Genomic DNA, 19,098 nt, shown 5'->3' with positions numbered 1-19,098 from the left:
GCATGCAACCATCTACTCGAACATTCGAAGGGTTGATCTATCTACGTCCTCCAGAAGCATCAGACGGTTGGAACTCGATCTGATGTTGGGTTCGATTCGAAGCCTGATCAAGCTCAAGGCAGTGTCAAACGAGTACTGTTATCATCTCACTGCGTGTGGTTGGTGAAGCGCTTCGGGAAGCGAGTGGCCAATAAAACCATATCTTTCTCTCTCCTCCTTGGCGTCTACTCGTTCGCCTATTGAAACCGAGAACCCCGAGATCTCCATTTGCCTCTTCGCGATTTCTCTCTGGGAATGGCGGCCCCGGTGGTGGACGCGGAGTACCTCAAGGAGATCGAGAAGGCTCGCCGAGACTTTCGAGCCCTCATCGCCAGCAAGAACTGCGCCCCCATCATGCTTCGCCTCGCGTGAGTACGACCTTCCCGAATCGAGACCCGTCCTCTCGATGATGATGCGTCATGCAAACTCCTTTACGCTACCCGAAATCGCGTGTTTTCTTTCGATCCAAGTATTTTCACCTTTGTTGCTATTTTAGTGATCTATGTGGTGATGCCATGTGATGATGTCGGAATCCCTCAAATCGATTTATCTCGAAAACATCCTTTCGCGCAGAAGTACTGTCTAGATTAATTAATTTATTTCTCGATGAATTCTTTTGTCAAAGATAGCGGATACATCACATGGTGAATTTTGATGTTGAATCCCTTAATTGCATCGCGTTAACAGCTGTAGGGATTTTTACCGGATGGTGTTGGCTGAAGGCAAGATGTTGGCCTCAGAACCCTTTTTTTTTCTCTTCTTCTACATCAATTATGAATTAACCACACAACAAGGCGCTGTGGGGATTTTGAAGCTCTCCTGGATGCATATCGACTCAGCTATGGCTGGGTTGAACGGAACTTCTTTTAGCTCAGAAAACACTTTTTGTAAACTTTTCCCTTTCAACACCTTTTATAAAGGTATGTGTCTTTTGGCTATAAAATTGTGTCCAATTGACAAAAAAAATTTGCTTCTATCATATGGAAACTCAACTTTCATACCTTGGCTGGATGAGATATATGTTACGCATAGGTTAAATCATCGTGATTTCATCTCTCTGGGCACTCATAGTTTTGTTCTATGCTATTGTGGGTTTTCCTTTTTAATACCACACAGGCTCTTACATACACCTATATCCTTCGTTATAGACCCTACATTATTGAGAAATTTTCCAACATTATGGACATTTTTGTGGCTATAGGTAAAAGAACATTATGAAATGAAGGGTGAAACTGAACATAATCAAATGGGACCTATAAGTTAAAATTTCATTGGTGGAGGTTTTTCATAAGAAAATGATATGGTTATGTGACAAGATATGATTTCTTTTAATGGTTTTATATGTTATATTTTATTATATGTATTTATTTGGTGATAATAGGAATTGTTTGTGGGATAAATGAGTTGGTAAAATAATATTACTTAAATAATCACTGTGCCATTTTGCTTCATGTCCTCTTACAAGTTTACTCTCTTCCAGTGTTCTCGTGTGGAGGATCTAAATTTGTGCAATTCATTGGCAACAACCTTAACTTCCTTGCTGTTATATGTGATAATTTCCATAACATTTATTTCCTTCTCTTGAGTAACACCTTGATTATTGACATAGACAACATATGCTATGCTAGTGTATAAACTACCCAATCAATGAAGCCTAAAAGATTTATAGTAGTCACATTTATACACTTTGTAGACTTAAAATATTATGAGATCTATTGGCTTAAGTAGCTTGGATCTGGACTGCTGTATCATGGTTTCAGAATTTCATTTTGATTATAAGATAGATACAAATTACAAAGTTCTTACTTTGGAAGCTTGGACATTGTCCTACAGAGAAAAGTTTGAATTTTTTGGTTTCTTGTAACTCTTGTTATACATAAAGGTTGATCCAGCACAAGTCTAACCCTGGCATTCAACAGTCTGTGCTGCTTTCTCTGTCAATAATCTTGGAGTTATTTATTGTTCTTTTATTTGCTTAGTGACTTTCTTTATAAGAATAAAACAATGTTATAATCTTTCTTTGGATTTTATAAATGAGGTACATACCTGCACATCATGTACATCATGGAACAATAAAGTACATACAGCATGCTAGTGGCTGATTGTGATGGGCTTGACTTGCCATATAATAAATTTCTTTCCTTTTGTGTTTTAGTCTGGCATGCAACCCCTATTTCGGATGGTCTCTGTAGTATTTGAAGTTAAAAAAAGAGGTATTGAATCTCTGTATTGGCTAAATATGGAAGAAAAATATATAGTGTTATCTTATGGTTGCTTGTTCTGGTAGCTTATTGGTTAATGTTCTGTAACATTTCAGTACAATATTATATATATATATATATATATATATATATATATATATATATATATATATATATATGATATTGTCTAGTATTATGTTCCTGGGAAAAGAGCACATGAAGCTTATATAAGGTGGATTATTATGAGATAGTTAGCATTGAAAGAATGTGTGTTGCATGATTACCTCGCATACATGCATAATTCGATTTTTTTAATTTAGTAAACATGGTTGTGTTTCGAATGTTAACTGCATAAAACGTTATGCAGAAGGGCTTTGGTTGAGTTAGCACATTTTGGCAGTTTCCTTTAGCTATTTTTGTATTTCTATGGGGCTCTAGGCCTTAAATCCTACTTTTTCAGTATTGGAGCATTTTTGACTTGATATGTTAGTCATCCTACGCAACTTTGTCTACCATTTTTGTTTACATGATTTGTTTCATGGTATCCCATATAAAAGTATAAATAAAGGGCACACCCAGTACCATATAAAAAGTATGTACAGTTTAAATTGACACTTTATTTGAAGGCACTTGGAGTGTTTTTATCCATTTAGAAGCTTTTTATCCAAAGAGTTCTTTGCAGGTCATATGTTACAAGTTCCTTCATGGTTTCATTTGCAAAGGTTTTTCTGTTTTGCAAGGTTACCCCATCATATTTCAAATCCTAAGAATTTTTTGAAAGTAGAATTGTTTATAGCATAGTTCTTCTGGTGCTTGCTGTTTATTAGAAAAATTCCAAAGTTGTCTTTCTGATTTTCTTTCAGATGGCATGATGCTGGAACTTTTGATGTAAATACCAAAACTGGTGGCCCAAATGGCTCAATTAGGCATGAGGAAGAGTTCACTCATGGTTCAAATTCTGGCTTAAAAATAGCTATAGATCTCTGTGGTATGTTTTTTAATTTTTTGTACATGAATGCATAAAAACTTGGTATCTATACAAAAACTGTCCTTAACTTATTGCTTGCTGTTTCACGTTTGCATCTTTGTTTGTACTCTGTAGGCTTCAGATCCCAATAAAATTATAGGAATGCAAGGATATAAGCAATCATACTTCTAGACAAGGTTCGCCGTACCGTACCGTACCGGCGTTTCGACCCGGGCTCGGTACCGGTACGGTACGGTATACCGCTCGGTACACCCAGGTGTACCGAGCGGTACACCCAGGTGTACCGAGCGGTACACTCACGTGTACCGAGCACTGTACACTGCTACATTGCAACTGTACACTACTACAGTGTTACTGTACATTAGTACAGTACTCGGTACGGTACGGGACGGTCCGCGTACCGCTGGTCTGTCGGACCGGTACGTACCGCCTGTACCGGGCGGTACAGTCCGGTACGGTAAACCTTGCTTCTAGATAAATCTACTGCAACTCTACAGGGACATAGAAATTCTTTCCATCATTTTCATCATTGTTATCTTTATCCTATCATTTTCTTATTGAAGTGGAAACAATATGGAACATAACTGACATTAAGTGGGCTTCATTAAGGAAACTTCTTATGTGGTTGTTTGCTCGATTTATATTTTGAATCGCATATACTCGAAGTAGTAACTAATTATTATCGTTGTTTCACATTCTGACAATCAGAATTGATATCTCACTTTCACTTTCTAGATCTTCACTTTGCCCTTTCTCATCAGGATTAGTAAAAGATGAAATTCTGAAAGATATTAGAAAAATCATGTCTTGCAGTTTGCATCATGCAGTTAATCTTTTGCTGCAAGGGTGCTTCCTAAAGGTCATGGTGCATTTTTCGGAAGTGCAAACTGAATACAAAGACTTTAATAGTTCTCTGGTTCTTAATGTAACACAAGTTGAGATAATAGGTTTTGAAGCTTTCACAAATTTTTCTTAGTTCAGAACTGCAAATTTTATTCTTATAAGTGACATGATGACTTCAACTGCTATTGGATTTTTCAAAAGATCAGAGTACTTATCGTATAATTCCAGTTCTTAGTACCTTATTTAATGTTATACATCTCTGGAAGTTGCCACATTTTTTCTTCTTCACATATACGTTGTAGCTTTACCAATGACAAACCATTTCATCTCATGAATTTATATTTTTTATTTCAATTTGTCTTCATTCAAACCAATGTTGCTGTCACCTCAGTATTCTTTTCCTTTATTTTTGTTTATGTTGTCATCAGAGCCTGTGAAGAGGAAGCATCCCAGGATTACATATGCTGATCTTTACCAGGTGACCATACGCTTAACTTTCTGATTCTAGTAGTAAATAAATTAAAGTTATGTGGATTGGAAAAGATGTAAGACCTGTTAACATGGTTCTTGTGTTTTAATTTTTGTTGCTTGTTTAAGTTCAAGGGAACTAGTTGGGTTTTATCGAGGAATACTGAAACATGACTAGAAAAGCCCATCTAAGCTATAGCAGAGATTTATGTGGGCCACTAATACGATGACAGCAAAAGTCAGCAATTTTGACTACAAAACCATCATGAAGCATGACTAAAAAAGCTCAACTAAGCTAGAGTGATTGATTTATGAGGTCACTGACTGCAGAAGTTAAGACTAGAAAATTTAAGGTGACATCTCACTTGGTTTAGAATTGTCATCCTGACATTTATAGTCCTATGTTCATCTTTTAAGATATGGCAGTAACATTAGCTGAGATATGAACTGTGAAGGACATGAGCAAGCAAGTGATATAACTCGAATTTTGGGAACCGATATATGTTGTCGCATAGTTGAATAATTACCCTTTCACAACAACAAGAACAATAAGGCTTAATATCCCCAATATTTGGCATCAGCTACATGAAGCTTCTCACACTATTGAGCTCAAAACCAGAGATCCCATTAGACTCGTGCCATTGCGGGGTTTAAGGGGGGGTCAAAATATATTACCTTGTTCCTCCAACCAGAAAGAATGTTTCCATCTCAATTCTTGATCAGCCAAATCGCAAAGAAGCAATTTTACTAGTTCACCAAGGTTCATCCTCATTGAATAAAACAATATCTCTTAGTAAATTAGGAGCATTCAGATTTTTCAATTATTTGCAATAAGGTTCTTTAGGTCTCCCTTTACCACATCCTTGTCTCATATCATTTATCATAATTGACTCCCCTTGTCTAACTATTACGTCCAGATGTCTTCTGCATGTTCCATCCTCATTGAATAAAACAATATCTCTTAAGTAAATTATGAGCATTCAGATTTCTTTTAATTATTTGTAATAAGGTTCTTTAGGTTTCCCTTTACCACATCCTTGTCTCATATCATTTATCATAATCGACTCACCTTGTCTAACTATTACGTCCGGATGTCTTCTACGTGTTCATGTCATCTAAGACGATTATCTCTCATTTTATCTTTTATTTGGATTGCATCTAATTGAATATTTACTCTTTTTGTTTTGATATTTTCTTTTTGTTTGCTACCAGAGGATGTAGATTCTGTAGCCTTTAAGTTAAGAATAAGAAATTAATTTCATATTACCTATTTAAGAATAGCTATGCTTATTTAATAGAGGGCAGCCCCTATCACCATGACAATGCTACACTTAACATTATTAAACATTCTATTGGCAAGATCCTTGTGCCCTAGGCCTCCTTATTTTTCTGGATATTGATTGTTTTATATGTCAACTCTTATTTGTCATCGAATGAGCCATAAACCAAAATTAACTAAAATATCATAATGTCCAGCTGGCTGGAGTTGTGGCTGTTGAAGTGACTGGAGGACCGACCATTGACTTTGTTCCAGGAAGACGGGTACATGATAAGGCATTTTTTTGTAACCGACTGGTTATCTGACAAATACATACTGGTTATGCTTTCTTTTGTTGTACCAGGATTCATCAGTTTGCCCAAGAGAAGGACGGCTTCCTGATGCTAAGCAAGGTTCACTATGAAACTTATTTATTTATTTCAGTGTCCAAAAGGACTGTAGCACTTTGCATGATGTGAATACTGAATAATTGTCTTGACATTTTTACACTTGCTTTTCTGGAAACAATAAAAAGTATCTCCCTGGTATTTATGACGTCAGTTAAACTACATTTTGTATAATCTTCTGGTAGAACGTTTAATGGTTAGGATTATTATATTTTTCAAATTCTATCTTTTAATTGAAGTTTTTAAGTTTCTCCTTTTGAGTTATTTGCTGTGATATTTCAACATTTCCAATCCTGTGGAGTTCATATATTCATGCAATGGATTTGTTTTGCAAATACCAAATTGGTAAAAGTGTGTTGTTTATGTTTTATTTGTGATGCCAAGTGTTCTTGTCACATTTACTTGAATATCCAAAGACTCTTCCAGATCCAATGAGCATACATACCCATTGCTGGGGAGACAAGTTGATCGTTATTGTAAATGTACTAGGTTTTGTTCTCTAAAATGTTTCATATCATTGATATGGAGTACATTCTTTTAAATTCTTCTTTTAATGTTGATCTATAAGGGTATACCGTTTGTCTACAAGCAGTCATATGTGCATATATATGTCATTTGGTTGCAGGTGCGCCCCATCTGAGAGACATCTTTTACAGGATGGGTTTATCAGATAAGGATATCGTGGCACTTTCTGGTGGACACACACTGGTAGTCACCTTATCATTTTAATTGCTGACATTGCATGAACGATAAGTTTGTCGACTAACAAATAATTTTTCTCTTAAAGGGAAGGGCTCATCCTGAAAGGTCAGGATTTGAAGGTGCCTGGACAGTTGAACCCCTCAAATTTGACAACTCGTATTTCATGTAAGATGAACAATGAATTGTTTGAAGGCAAAACAAAAAAATTTCATGGATCATTTTTATTATTGCTTACTTAAGAGCACTATGAATATGCTAGAGAAACCCACTAAAATTTGTCACTTGACAGTGAATTGCTCAAGGGAGAAACAGAGGGACTTTTGAAGCTTCCAACTGATAATGCTCTGTTACATGACCCTGAGTTTAGACGCTATGTTGAGCTGTATGCTAAGGTACACTTGATTTGTATGTTATTTTACGATGATTGGCATGTTATTTAACTTGTTGGTTAATAGAAAATACCATTTACATTCAGATACATTATAATACGGCACTAGGAATATCTAGATGATTTTTTTTTCTTTTCTACATTTTTATATTTTGTTCATCTCATAAGCCAATCTAAGCTAACTTTTGCTAGGATGAGGAGCTTTTTTTCAAAGATTATGCAGAATCACACAAGAAATTATCAGAACTGGGATTTACTTCACGACAAACTGGTTCTACCACCAAAACAATTGCAACTAGTGCTGTTTTAGCACAAAGTGCTTTTGGAGTTGCTGTTGCTGCCGCTGTTGTGATCCTTAGTTACTGCTATGAAGCCTCTAGGAGAAAATAAATTTGGTCAGGTTCATCTTCTGCCCCACATATCTAATGCATCCAAGTACAAGACAGATACTGTGATACTGAAGTAATAATTGATGATACGCCACAGTTTTATATTTCTTCTATTGGAATACTGTGATAAACTTGAGAGTCTTTAATGTTATTCTAGGACAAATATATTTTATAGATTCTGAACTTAAGCATATACTACAGCACTTTGCTCATATCTTATAGTATCTGATGGTTCTTTAGACGTTCTTTGTTTGAATAAGCTCAGTAGGCACATTTGTAAACCACAGAAAGATACACATACAAGTTTCTCACATATTTATATGCCTTAAAATTTTTAGCATCCTCACACCAGCAATTCATACTGTTGGAGTTACAAAGAAAGCAGCGAGTCAAGTAATTTAGAACAATTAATAACCAACTAAGTAATTGGAACATTTTGCTTCTACAAGTGTTTGATTTTATGTCATAGAAAATTTTTGAAGCATTTGTTGTCTTGTTTAGCTAATATGTTGTTGATGCCTTCACATATAACTTGGAATGTCGTGGTCAAAATATATTTAATGGTACTAAATGCATCCATCCCTGTATATCATTACAACAATCAACCTCTCATTTGAGATATGAGATTGAATAAACTGTGACGATCTCTTTTACTTGAATGCTTGATGTGAAAATAATGACCCATAGACTTGGAAGCTTGACGTGAAATTAGTGACCTATAAACTTGGAAAATCGAAACCTACGTAGTTTCAGATGCTTCAATTTAAATTGATGATAGTAAATTTAATTTTATATGTGCTCATGTCCTTATATATTGATCAAGGATAAAATGCATTTCATTTGTCAATAATATATATTTTTTCATATAGATGGTGCGTTCCAAGCACACTTCCCACTGCTCCTCTCCTTTACCTTCACCAGCAACCCTCCTTCCATTCTCATGGTCATCAGCAACTGATGCCTCCCGCTCGCCTCCACCACCTCCATCTCGAACCTCTCCAGGATGCTCGCCGCGATCGCCTTCATCTGCACGTACGCCACGTCCTTCCCCATTCACATCCTCGGCCCTCCATGGAACACCGGGTACACGAACGGGCTCTTGGCCCGGAACACCCCCTCCTCCTCCTCCAGCCACCGCTCCGGCTTGAACTCCCTGCAGTCCTCCCCCCATATCTCATCCCTCCTCCCCATGGCATACGCGTTGTACATCAGCACCCACCCCTTCCGCATCCGCGCCCCGTCCGGCAGCTCCTCCTCCTCTGAACAGCTCCTTGGCACCAGCGGCACCGGCGGGTACAGCCGCAACGACTCTGATGTCGCCGCCTCGAGGTAGTTCATCTCCCGCAGCTCCTCCATCGTGAACGAGGCTCTTCTGCCGTCTTCCTCAGCTCGTCGGGATCGGATGAGTTCGATCTCTTCCCTTATCTTGTTCGTTACTTGGGGCTGCGAGGCGAGGACCCAGAAGAACCAGGTCAGTGCCGCGGGCGTCGTGTCGCGCCCTGCAAGCACGAAGTTGATGAGGATGTCGCGAATGAGCTCGTTAGAATTGAGTTCCCTCTGGTCGAACCGAGAAAGGAAATCGGTGCCGCCGTCCCCGCTCGTCCGCATCCTTCTCGACCGCATGCATCTGTCGACGAATCCGTGGACGATCGCCATCGACTCCCGTAGCCGCCGCTCTGACCCGATATCGAGCCACTTCTTGGCCTTCCAGACCAGCGGGAGTGGCTGCAGCGCCCGCTCGATGCTGAGGTGTACGGCGTCGCCGAACGCGCGGAAGAACCTCTCCCCCTCTTTCTCTTCGCTCCCGTGGCCGCCGCCGAGGCACCCGGGATCCTCCCCCAATACCAGGCTACAGATGGTATCAAAGGCGAAGCGCTCGAGCACATCTTGGAGATCCAACACCTCATCGCTTTGACTAGCTTCCCTCATCAAAGGGAATAACCGGCCGACGATCTCGCGGTCGACCTTGTCGAAGACGAAGGCGCGGAGTGAGGTAGTGTTGAACGCGTAGCTGGCGGCCTTGCGCTGGAGGCGCCACTCCTCGCCATTGACGTTGAGGATGCCGCAGCCGAGGAAGTCGCGGACGGGCGAGATGAAGGCTCCGTGCTTGGGGTAGTTGCCGAAGTTGGCCTTGGCCATGTGCTCGACGTTGGAGGGGTTGCCGGTGAAGACGACGGGGGCGACGGTGACGGTGCCGGTGGGGGATGCGAGGATGAGCTCCGCAGACCACTCCAGTAGCCGACGCCTGTTCTTGATGAGGTGGGGGAGGTGTCCCATGAGGAAGTAGCTCTTGAGGCTGCTGCAGCCATTGGCCGGAGAGGAAAAGGGGCGTTTACTGAAGAAGAGAAGGGCGGGGCAAAGGAAAGAGAAGAGGAGGAGGGGGAGGAGGAAGAAGAGAGAAGAACCCAAGAAAAACTCCATTTCCGATCACCTTCTTTAGCCTCCTCGCAAGTAGTTGTCAATGAGAAAAGGAGGCGAGCAACTCGTGGCACATAAACATTGCGATGCCAGATCGATGCATGCGCGAGTGATCGCGAAACGCGTAGTCAAAGTTTTTATGCTAGCAGTTCTTATGTGAGAGAGATAGAGAGATAACTTGACGTGTTATTAAGCAATGTCGAGGCAGATGCATCACAATATTTAAGATGGCTATTTTATATAATGTTTATTTTACAGCTACTATCGGTTATTGTAGCTTCTGAATAAAAAATATTTTTTATATATGTAACGTGACATGCCACGTCGATACCGTGTTGTAATATTTAAGACTAAAACCCAAATGGCACAAAACGCCTTTTTTTTTTCTTTATACCTTTAGGATTTTTATTTTCTAAAAGATTAAGTGTAATTTTTGTTAAATCTCGATTTTTGATGATGAAATTAATGATCTAATGAGATAAGTGATGCAGGATTAACTATGATCGTGAGAAAGATAAAATAATTAAAGAAGAGTCGAAGTCGGGCCAGAGTCAATGATCAGGTATTGGGCCGGATGAATCGGGAGATACACCGAAGGATTGGGGACGATGCAATGATAGCTCATTGGAAGTTCATCGGGAGTTCGCCGAAAGCTCATCGGAAGATCGTCGAGAGTTCGCTAGAAATTTACCGAGAGTTCGATTGAACAATTGACGTGCCGGATAACTTAGATTACTTGTATCATAATTGTTTTAGCCTTATTATCATAGTTAGGATTTTAGTTTGAGTTAGTTTTGAGAAAAATCATATTAACTTAATTAGGGACCAATTAGACCATTAACAAGGCTGAATTGGGCCGGTTGGATGACCCATTCAGCCACTTAGAGCCATGTTAGGCGATGGCACTGTTTAGACTAGGCGGTGGTATCGCTTGAGGCTTAGCCTCTCAAGTGGTCTGGGCAATGGTACCGTTCAAAATGGGCGGTGGTACCATCGGCAGTTAATGCTGCTAGGTAGTGGTATTGCCAAAGCCTAGTCTCCGAGGCTTTGTCGAGTGGTCGTACCGCCTAAACTAGGTGGTGGTATCGCCCAGTGTCAGTCTGTAAGCGATGATATCGCCTAATAATGACGATGGTACCGTCAATACCCTAGAAACACAGGATGAGGCACTTTTTGGCTTCATTGAAGCCATTGGGGCCTATCAATATCCCACTCTTTTCAGCATAAAAGGGAATGAAAGTGTGAATAAAAATCTTGAGATTTTGGGTTGTAAAATTTCTAAATGTCCTCCCCTTCTACTTTTATAATCATTCAAGAAGAGGTGTAAGGCTTGTAAAGGTTGTCTCCTAAACTCGTGAAAAGAAAAAAGTATTATAAGAGTGTGGTTGATCTTCATCCATTGAAGGAAGACCGTTAATGGACGTTGGTGGCCTCAACGGAGGAGGAATCGGGAGTGGATGTAGGTCACAATGACTGAACTACTATAAATTTGGTGTGCACTCTCTTTTGCTCTTCATTACTATTGTTCTCTATTTTTAATTGCTTATTACATTTACTTCAAGTGAAACATACTTTCGATATCAATTCCGATATGGGTTTCATCAAATCAAACTTTTCAAAATCATTGAATTTTTTTTAATCGAAGAAAATTTTATAGTAAGAACTAATTTACCCGCCCTCACTCTTAGTGCCGACTCGATCATAACAATTGGTATCAGAGTGAGGTTTATCTCTTTTTGGTTTAATACCCAAGAGAGATGACTTTTGCTAGCAACCAAGTGGGTTTTTCTATCACTCGTCCTCCTATGTTCAATGGAACGGACTACACGCATTGGAAAACTAGAATGAAAATCTTCTTACTTTTTATGGATTTCAATTTATGGAACATTGTTGAAAGTAGTTTTGAGAAGTCTTCCAAACTAATGAATGAATGAAATGATTTGAAAAAGAGGACTTTCTCTTTGAATGATAAAGCAATGAATGCTTTATTTTGCGCTCTTGATAAGAATGAATTTAATCGGGTTTCTATATACGAAACTACACATGAGATTTGGCACACACTTGAAGTCACACACGAAGGCACAAGTAGGGTTAAAGAGTCAGAAAATTAATCTTTTGATTCACAGCTACGAGTTGTTTCGTATGAAACCAAGTTAGACTATTGGAGACATGTATATATGTTTTACGGATGTCATCAATGGTCTAAAAGCATTTGGTAAAAGTTTTTCTAATTTTGAACTTGTTAACAAGATATTAAGATCATTTTCAAAAAGTTAGGATCCTAAAGTAATGGTAATACAAGAAGCAAAAGATCTTAATAACTTTTTGCTTGAAGAACTTATCAGGTCCTTGATAACATATGAAATGACGTATATAACACAAGATAAACTTAGGAACAACCTTCCAAAGAATAGGAAGGACATGACACTTAGAACCAAAGAAGACCACTTGGGTGAAAACTCAAGTGATGACGAAGATAATGATGATGACTTGCCACTTCTTATAAGAAAGTTTAAAAAATTCTTAAAAAGGAACAAAACAAAACAAGACACTAAGAAAAAAAGTGAATTAAAAAATGACCAAGTAATTTGCTATGAATGCAAGATGCCGGGGTGAATGTCCCTAAATAAAGAAGAAGCAACCAAAGAAAAAAAAGACGCTCAAAGAAACTTGAGATGATTCGATTGTATCCGAAAACGAGGAGCCAACTAACAAAGAAGAAGTTGCTAACTACACTCTAATGATGCTCAATGACGAGGTAAGTGACTCACTCGAATCTCATTTAGTTTATGATAATTTACTTATCTCTTTCAATGATCTATATGATGAATGTAAGTTAGTTGGTAAAAAATATAATTTGTTAAAGAAGGAGTATACTTCTCTTGTTAGTGAATTTAATAAATTAAAAAATGAGCATGATGATAGTATGCTAGTTTCTTGCACTAAGTGTGATGAGATAGATTCACTTAAGAAAGAAAACTCTTTACTACAAGAAATGCTAGAAAAAAATAAAATAGAAAATAAATATCTAAACATGATCCTTGCTAATAAGAGTTATGTTTATAGAAAGGAAGGAATTGGCTTTGTGAGTAACATTCAACAAAAGTCAACTATTTTCGTTAAAGGACCTACATTACATGTCTCACCTAGATAAAAATATAATTTTTGTGAAAAATATGGTCATTTTGCCTACAAATGTCCATTTTAAAAATATAGTCCACACAAATTAGTTTGGGTTCCTAAAGGAACCATAAATCACTCAATGATAGGTAGATATATTTATGAAGAACTCAAGGTTAAATAGGTACCTAAAAGAAAATCTCATTTCTTATAGATATGTCTACAATCACAATCTAGGAGTAAGAGATAGTACTTTGATAGTAGATGCTCAAGGTACATAACCAGAGATCCAACACACTTTTCTAAGCTCACTAGCCAAGACAAATGATTTGTCACCTTTGGAGACAATAACAAAGGAAAATTATTGGGAAAGGAAATATAGGTAACAAATCAAACATTTTAATTGAAGATATTATTAGTAGATGGTTTAAAATATAATATACTAAGCATTAGTCGATTATGTGATAAATGATATATTATCAAATTTGAATCTAATGCTTGTATCATTGAAATACTACACAAAAATAGATCTATGATTGTCTTAAAAAACAATAATGTGTATATTATTGATATTGACGATTTTTACGATGAAACATGTTTTTTGGCTTTAGACAATGATGCATGGCTATGACATAGGAGATTAGGTCATGCTAGAATGAAACTAATCTCTCAAATTTTAACTAGAGAACTTGTAAGAGGAATGCCTAGCGTGAAGTTTGTCAAAGACAAAGTTTATGATGCATATCAATTAGGAAAACAAATAAAAAGTAGTAAGACAAAGTTTATGATGCATATCAATTAGGAAAACAAATAAAAAGTAGTTTCAAATTAAAGAATTAAATAAGCATCTCTACAATTGATCCATATAGATTTATTTGGTCCAATTGATATAATAAGCCTAGAAGGTACTAAATATACATTTGTAATTATTTATGATTTTAGTAAATACACTTGGACATACTTCTTAGCTCACAAAAGTAATTGTTTTAAATATTTCTCGAAATTTTGTAAATTTGTTCAAAATGAAAATGGTTTTATGATTTTATCTATTCATAGTGATCACGATGATAAATTTCAAAACAATGATTTTTAATTTTTTTTTTGAGTCAAATAGGTATAACCACAATTTCTTTACTCCAAGAAATCTATAATAAAATAAAGTAGTTAAAAGAAAAAAAATAGGAGCTTACAAGAAATGGTAAGAACTATGTTAATCGATCATAGCCTATTCAAATATTTTTGAACTGAAGCTGTTAACACGATATGCTATATCATGAACAAGGTTCTCGTAAGACTATTACTTTCCAAAACTCCCTATGAATTATGGAATAACAAAAAACCCAATAAATCATATTTTAAAGTTTTCGATTGTAAATGTTTTGTTTCAAATGAAAAAGATGCCTTAGGAAAATTCGATGCTAAATCCAATGAATATATTTTTCTTGGTTATTCCTTAATTTCTAAAGCCTTCCGTGTCTTTAATAAAAGAACTTAAGTTATAGAGGAATCCATTCATGTTATTTTTAATGAGCTTTCCAAATTTAAGAAAAACAATTTTGATGATGATTTTGATTTTAATGCTTTAATTTTGAATGAACATTCTCTTCCCTCAAGTAACTTGGATGCATCTTCGAATCCTTACCTAAGGATTGGAAGTATATATATACTCATATTAAGGAGCTAATCTTTGGAGACATATCAAAAGGTGTTCAAACTAGTTCGTCTTTTAAAAAATTTTATGCGAATGTAGTCTTTTTATCTTAAATTGAACCTAAATGGATTGATGAAGCTCTAAAAGATGATTCATGTGTCTTTGCAATGCATGAAGAATTAAATCAATTTAAAATAAATGAGGTATGGAAGCTTGTTCCTAGACCTAGTGATCATTTGGTAAATTGGTACTAAATGAATATTTAGAAATAAGTAAGATGAATTTGATATCGTGGTTAGAAATAAGGCTAGACTAGTGGCCAAAGGTTTTAACCAAGAAAAATGTATCAATTATAAAGAAGCCTTTGCTTTTATGGCTAAACTTGAAACCATAAGGATTCTCCTTACCTATGTTAGTTGTAATAATTTTAAGTTATTTCAAATGGGTGTTAAAAGTGCTTTTCATAATGACTTTATTTTCAAAGAAGTTTATGTTGAATAATCACCTGAGAATATAATTTTTCTGAGTTATGTGTTTAAATTGTCTAAGGCTCTCTATGGATTAAAATTAGTTTTTTCCTTATTCAAAATAATTTTATGAAATGCAAGATCGATACTAAATTGTTTATTAAATATTTTGAAAATAATTTTCTCATTATCCAAATATATGTTGATGATATCATTTTCGGTTCTTCAAATGAATCTTTGTGTGAATCGTTTGCCAAAAGTATAAGTCAAGAGTTTGAAAAAAGCTTAATGTTCGAATTAACTTTTTTCTTAAGATTGTAAATTAAATAATTAAGTAATAGAATTTTTATTAGTCAAACTAAGTATGCTTTAGATTTATTGAAACAATATAATATGAATAGTGCTAAAACTATTAATACACCAATGAGCACTTCTACAAAAGTAGATATAGACATTAATGGAGAATGCTTTGATTAAAAGACTTATAGAGGTATGATAAGTAGTTTATTATACCTCACAACAACTAGACCTGATATTATATTCAATGTTGGACTATGTGCTAGATTTTAATCTAATCTAAAGCAGTCTCATTTAAAAGCTGTTAAAAGAATTTTTAGATACCTAAAAGGAACTCCTAATCTAGGATTATGGTATCCAAAATTTAAAAACTTTGAGTTACTTGCTTATGTCGATGCATGTCAACTCTTAGGTCAAATAGATAGAAAAAGCACATATGAAACATGTTAACTCTTATGTCATGCACTTGTCTCTTGATCTTTCAAGAAATAAAACTCAATTACATTATTTACAATTGAAGCTGAGTATATAGTAGCAAGTGCATGTTGTGCACAAGTTATATGGATGAAAAACACATTAGAAGATTATGGAATTCACTTGAAAAACGTACCTATAAAATGTGATTACACTATTGCAATATGTTTAACAAAAAATCCTATTCAACACTCTAGAACTAAACATATTGACATTAGACATCATTTTATTAGAAATCATATTAATAATCATGATATATCTTTAGAATTTATTGATACTAAACATCAATTAGCTGATACTTTTATAAAACCATTAAATGAGAAATAATTTAATTTTATTAGAAGAGAATTAGGTATGTTAAATCTTTCTGATGTATGAGTTCATCTTTTATATTTTTTGAATTTCTCGACTTTTGAAAATAGAGTTTTCTTTTTTAAGATCATTTGCTACCATTCCTTCTATTTGCAATTCATAGAAGAAGAGATCTAATTCATAGATCATTGGTATATTTGATCTTTTCCATATGAATCCTTCCTCTTTCTATTTACAAAAGTGAACTTTGTTTCATGAAATGACTTGATATGATATTTATGCAAATGGGTGTTTGCACCTGATTGTGATCTTACTTGTCTCAAAAGAAAAGGAGGTAAGAGTAGTTGTTTGCTGCATCTCAAAAGAAAAGCAAAAATGCTAGACAAAGACAACCAACAACGATATCTTGAGCAAAACAATGCACCGACGGTGGTATAGCTGGACTGGCGATAGCACGGCCAATATGCATTGCTTATAGGCGGTAGCACCGCTCAAGCAGTGATACCACTACCCACAACCCTGCCCTATAAAAATCAAAGTTAGGGCCGGTGGTAGAACCACCCCTAAACCTTCCTCGACCTCTCCTCCACATCACTAAACCTTTCTCCACTTCTCATTCTCCTTGCTCTTCCTCTAGAAACCCAAGAAAACCCTTATCTTCTACAAATCTAAGGATCAATCTCAACCCTCTTGGAGATTATTACAAGAGTAATCCCTAAAACTTTTCTCTCAATTCATTGATTGATCTTGCTACTTATATATAGCTCTCTCATTGTTAATATAGTTCCATGACTTCGAAGATCCCCAAGGGACAAAGGAAAGAGGAAATTAGATGAAACTTTGATTCCATACTCTTTGATTCCCCTCAACATGCCCTTAAATTCCCAACCTTTGAGTCTAGAAGTATACATAAGGGAAAATATATAGATCTAGAAGAATTGAGTGATTTGGAACCAATTCAATGGTTCGCTAACTTAGATGTCTTTCCAATTCTTCAAATAAGTAAACCCATTTATCCTAGACATGTTCGGTTGTTTTACAACTTGTTCGGTTGTTTGATTGTTTTACAACCGTTTCGATCTGTAGTGGACCATTTGGACCCTTTGTTGTGCGATCGTTCAAAGCTTGTAAAAGGTTGTTTGTAATTTGGATTGGCTATGAAGTGTTTCTTGAAATGATTGCTTGTGGATCTCGAGTGAGGTGTTTTCTCTAATCTATTTTCTCTTTTGTAGGTCCTAAGGGACCATAGGAGGTTTTGGGGAGGTTAACCTTTGCAGACGGACACGCAAGGGTGCCGCACGACTTAGGCAAAACCAGCTAAGTCCATAATAGATGGTATCAGAGTGGGATAAGCACTCATAGAAACACTTAGCATGCAAACGTGGAGGACCCAGCGGGGCTTCGTTGAGGGCAGCCAGCACATGCGACCGTTTGGAGGGAAAACATGCATGAAGATGTAGGGAAAAGGAGTTGCTCAAAGGAGCGAGCATCTGAGATTGACATTCAGAAGAATGGCACTATGAGGACAAGTAAGCTGAGAAGAATGTGTAGCGCACAAAGGTTAGGATAGCTAAGTTTGAGCTATGGCTCAACGTTGGCAACAATACTTGATGGTGCTCAAGGCAAGTGAGGCGCTTGGTAAAGGATGAGACCATATAAGGTGGAATGAGTTGTTCAACGACTGAAAGAGTTGTGCAAAGCTCACAAAGGTGAGAGGAATTGCTAACTCGAAGAATTCGGTACTCATGCAAAGGCTTGTATGTGAATGATGGAGTGTTCGTGGCCATCCCAAGGTGACCGAAACTCGGCGCTATAGAGCATTGAAACTTTCTATTTAGTGTGAGAAGGATACATCCGTAGGAGGTTGAAGTGTGCAGTAAGTTCAGCATGTTGTTAGGCCTTGAGGGGTGTAGTGAGGGTTGTATTAACGTGGAGTTACAATCTAGCAAGTGTGTTTTCGGGAGGCAGGATAATGCATAGTTTGTTCAGCAAGGCAGAGTAGTCTAAGGGGATGGTGGTCTTCAAAACTTTCAAAGAGAAGGAAGCGAAAAGAGAAGTTGCTTCAACAGGATAGATATCCAAGTGGGATAACTCCCGACTCTCCAAAGGGAGAACCATATGCAACGAACTACACATATTGAGGAGGAGTACCTCAAAAAATAACTTCACAAAGCTCAACAGACTAAGCGAGTGACGATGAGTCGTCGTATGATCTCGCTTGAGATAATGCATTGGGGGGATGTATTGCGAGATCAAGTGGTGGAGCGATCCAAGGCAATACAAATGATGGCACACTTGGAGTCGATATGAAGATCGGACTCAATGGAGGGCTAACCCGTGGAATGGTGGGTGTGAGGACCATCATCAACTCAATACAAATCGAGGAGCAGAGCAACTTGGGTGAAACTTGGCGAAGTACCTAAGCCGTATGAAGAGAGCCAACAAAGAAGATGAAATATGGAGCAGAGGCATAGAGCTTTCCTTAGACAGAGGTCAAGGACATTAACTCTTGTAGAGGCAAGAGTGAGATCATGTCGTTCCATGGGTCCCTTATTCTGATAGAGCAGGCTCATCTTGCATGGTGCCAAAGACGAAGGGAGCTGCTTCAAGGCACATGCACCTTACCTCAAAGAAGTATTTGACGGAGGAACTAAGGCGACTTAACTTGTGGAGGCG

The 19,098-nt window shown here is 37.1% G+C and overlaps 1 protein-coding gene and 1 pseudogene across 1 annotated transcript; one reads left to right on the top strand and one right to left on the bottom strand.

Moving 5' to 3' along the window:
• Positions 1–179: 179 nt before the first annotated feature.
• LOC135679094 (probable L-ascorbate peroxidase 4, peroxisomal) lies at positions 180–7,895 on the top strand. Its single transcript, XM_065192507.1, has 9 exons — positions 180–407; positions 3,104–3,228; positions 4,500–4,549; positions 6,016–6,081; positions 6,162–6,210; positions 6,830–6,912; positions 6,992–7,071; positions 7,196–7,298; positions 7,487–7,895. The coding sequence occupies exons 1-9, from the start codon at positions 295–297 to the stop codon at positions 7,682–7,684; spliced, it is 867 nt and encodes a 288-aa protein (XP_065048579.1). The 5' UTR covers positions 180–294; the 3' UTR covers positions 7,685–7,895.
• A 595-nt stretch (positions 7,896–8,490) lies between these two features.
• LOC103992107 (cytochrome P450 CYP94D108-like) lies at positions 8,491–10,230 on the bottom strand (annotated as a pseudogene).
• Between the last annotated feature and the right edge of the window lie 8,868 nt (positions 10,231–19,098).

Source organism: Musa acuminata, chromosome BXJ1-7, assembly GCF_036884655.1.
Source record: "Musa acuminata AAA Group cultivar baxijiao chromosome BXJ1-7, Cavendish_Baxijiao_AAA, whole genome shotgun sequence".
Classification (NCBI taxonomy): domain Eukaryota; kingdom Viridiplantae; phylum Streptophyta; class Magnoliopsida; order Zingiberales; family Musaceae; genus Musa; species Musa acuminata.
This window is presented reverse-complemented; position numbering and strand designations above follow the sequence as displayed.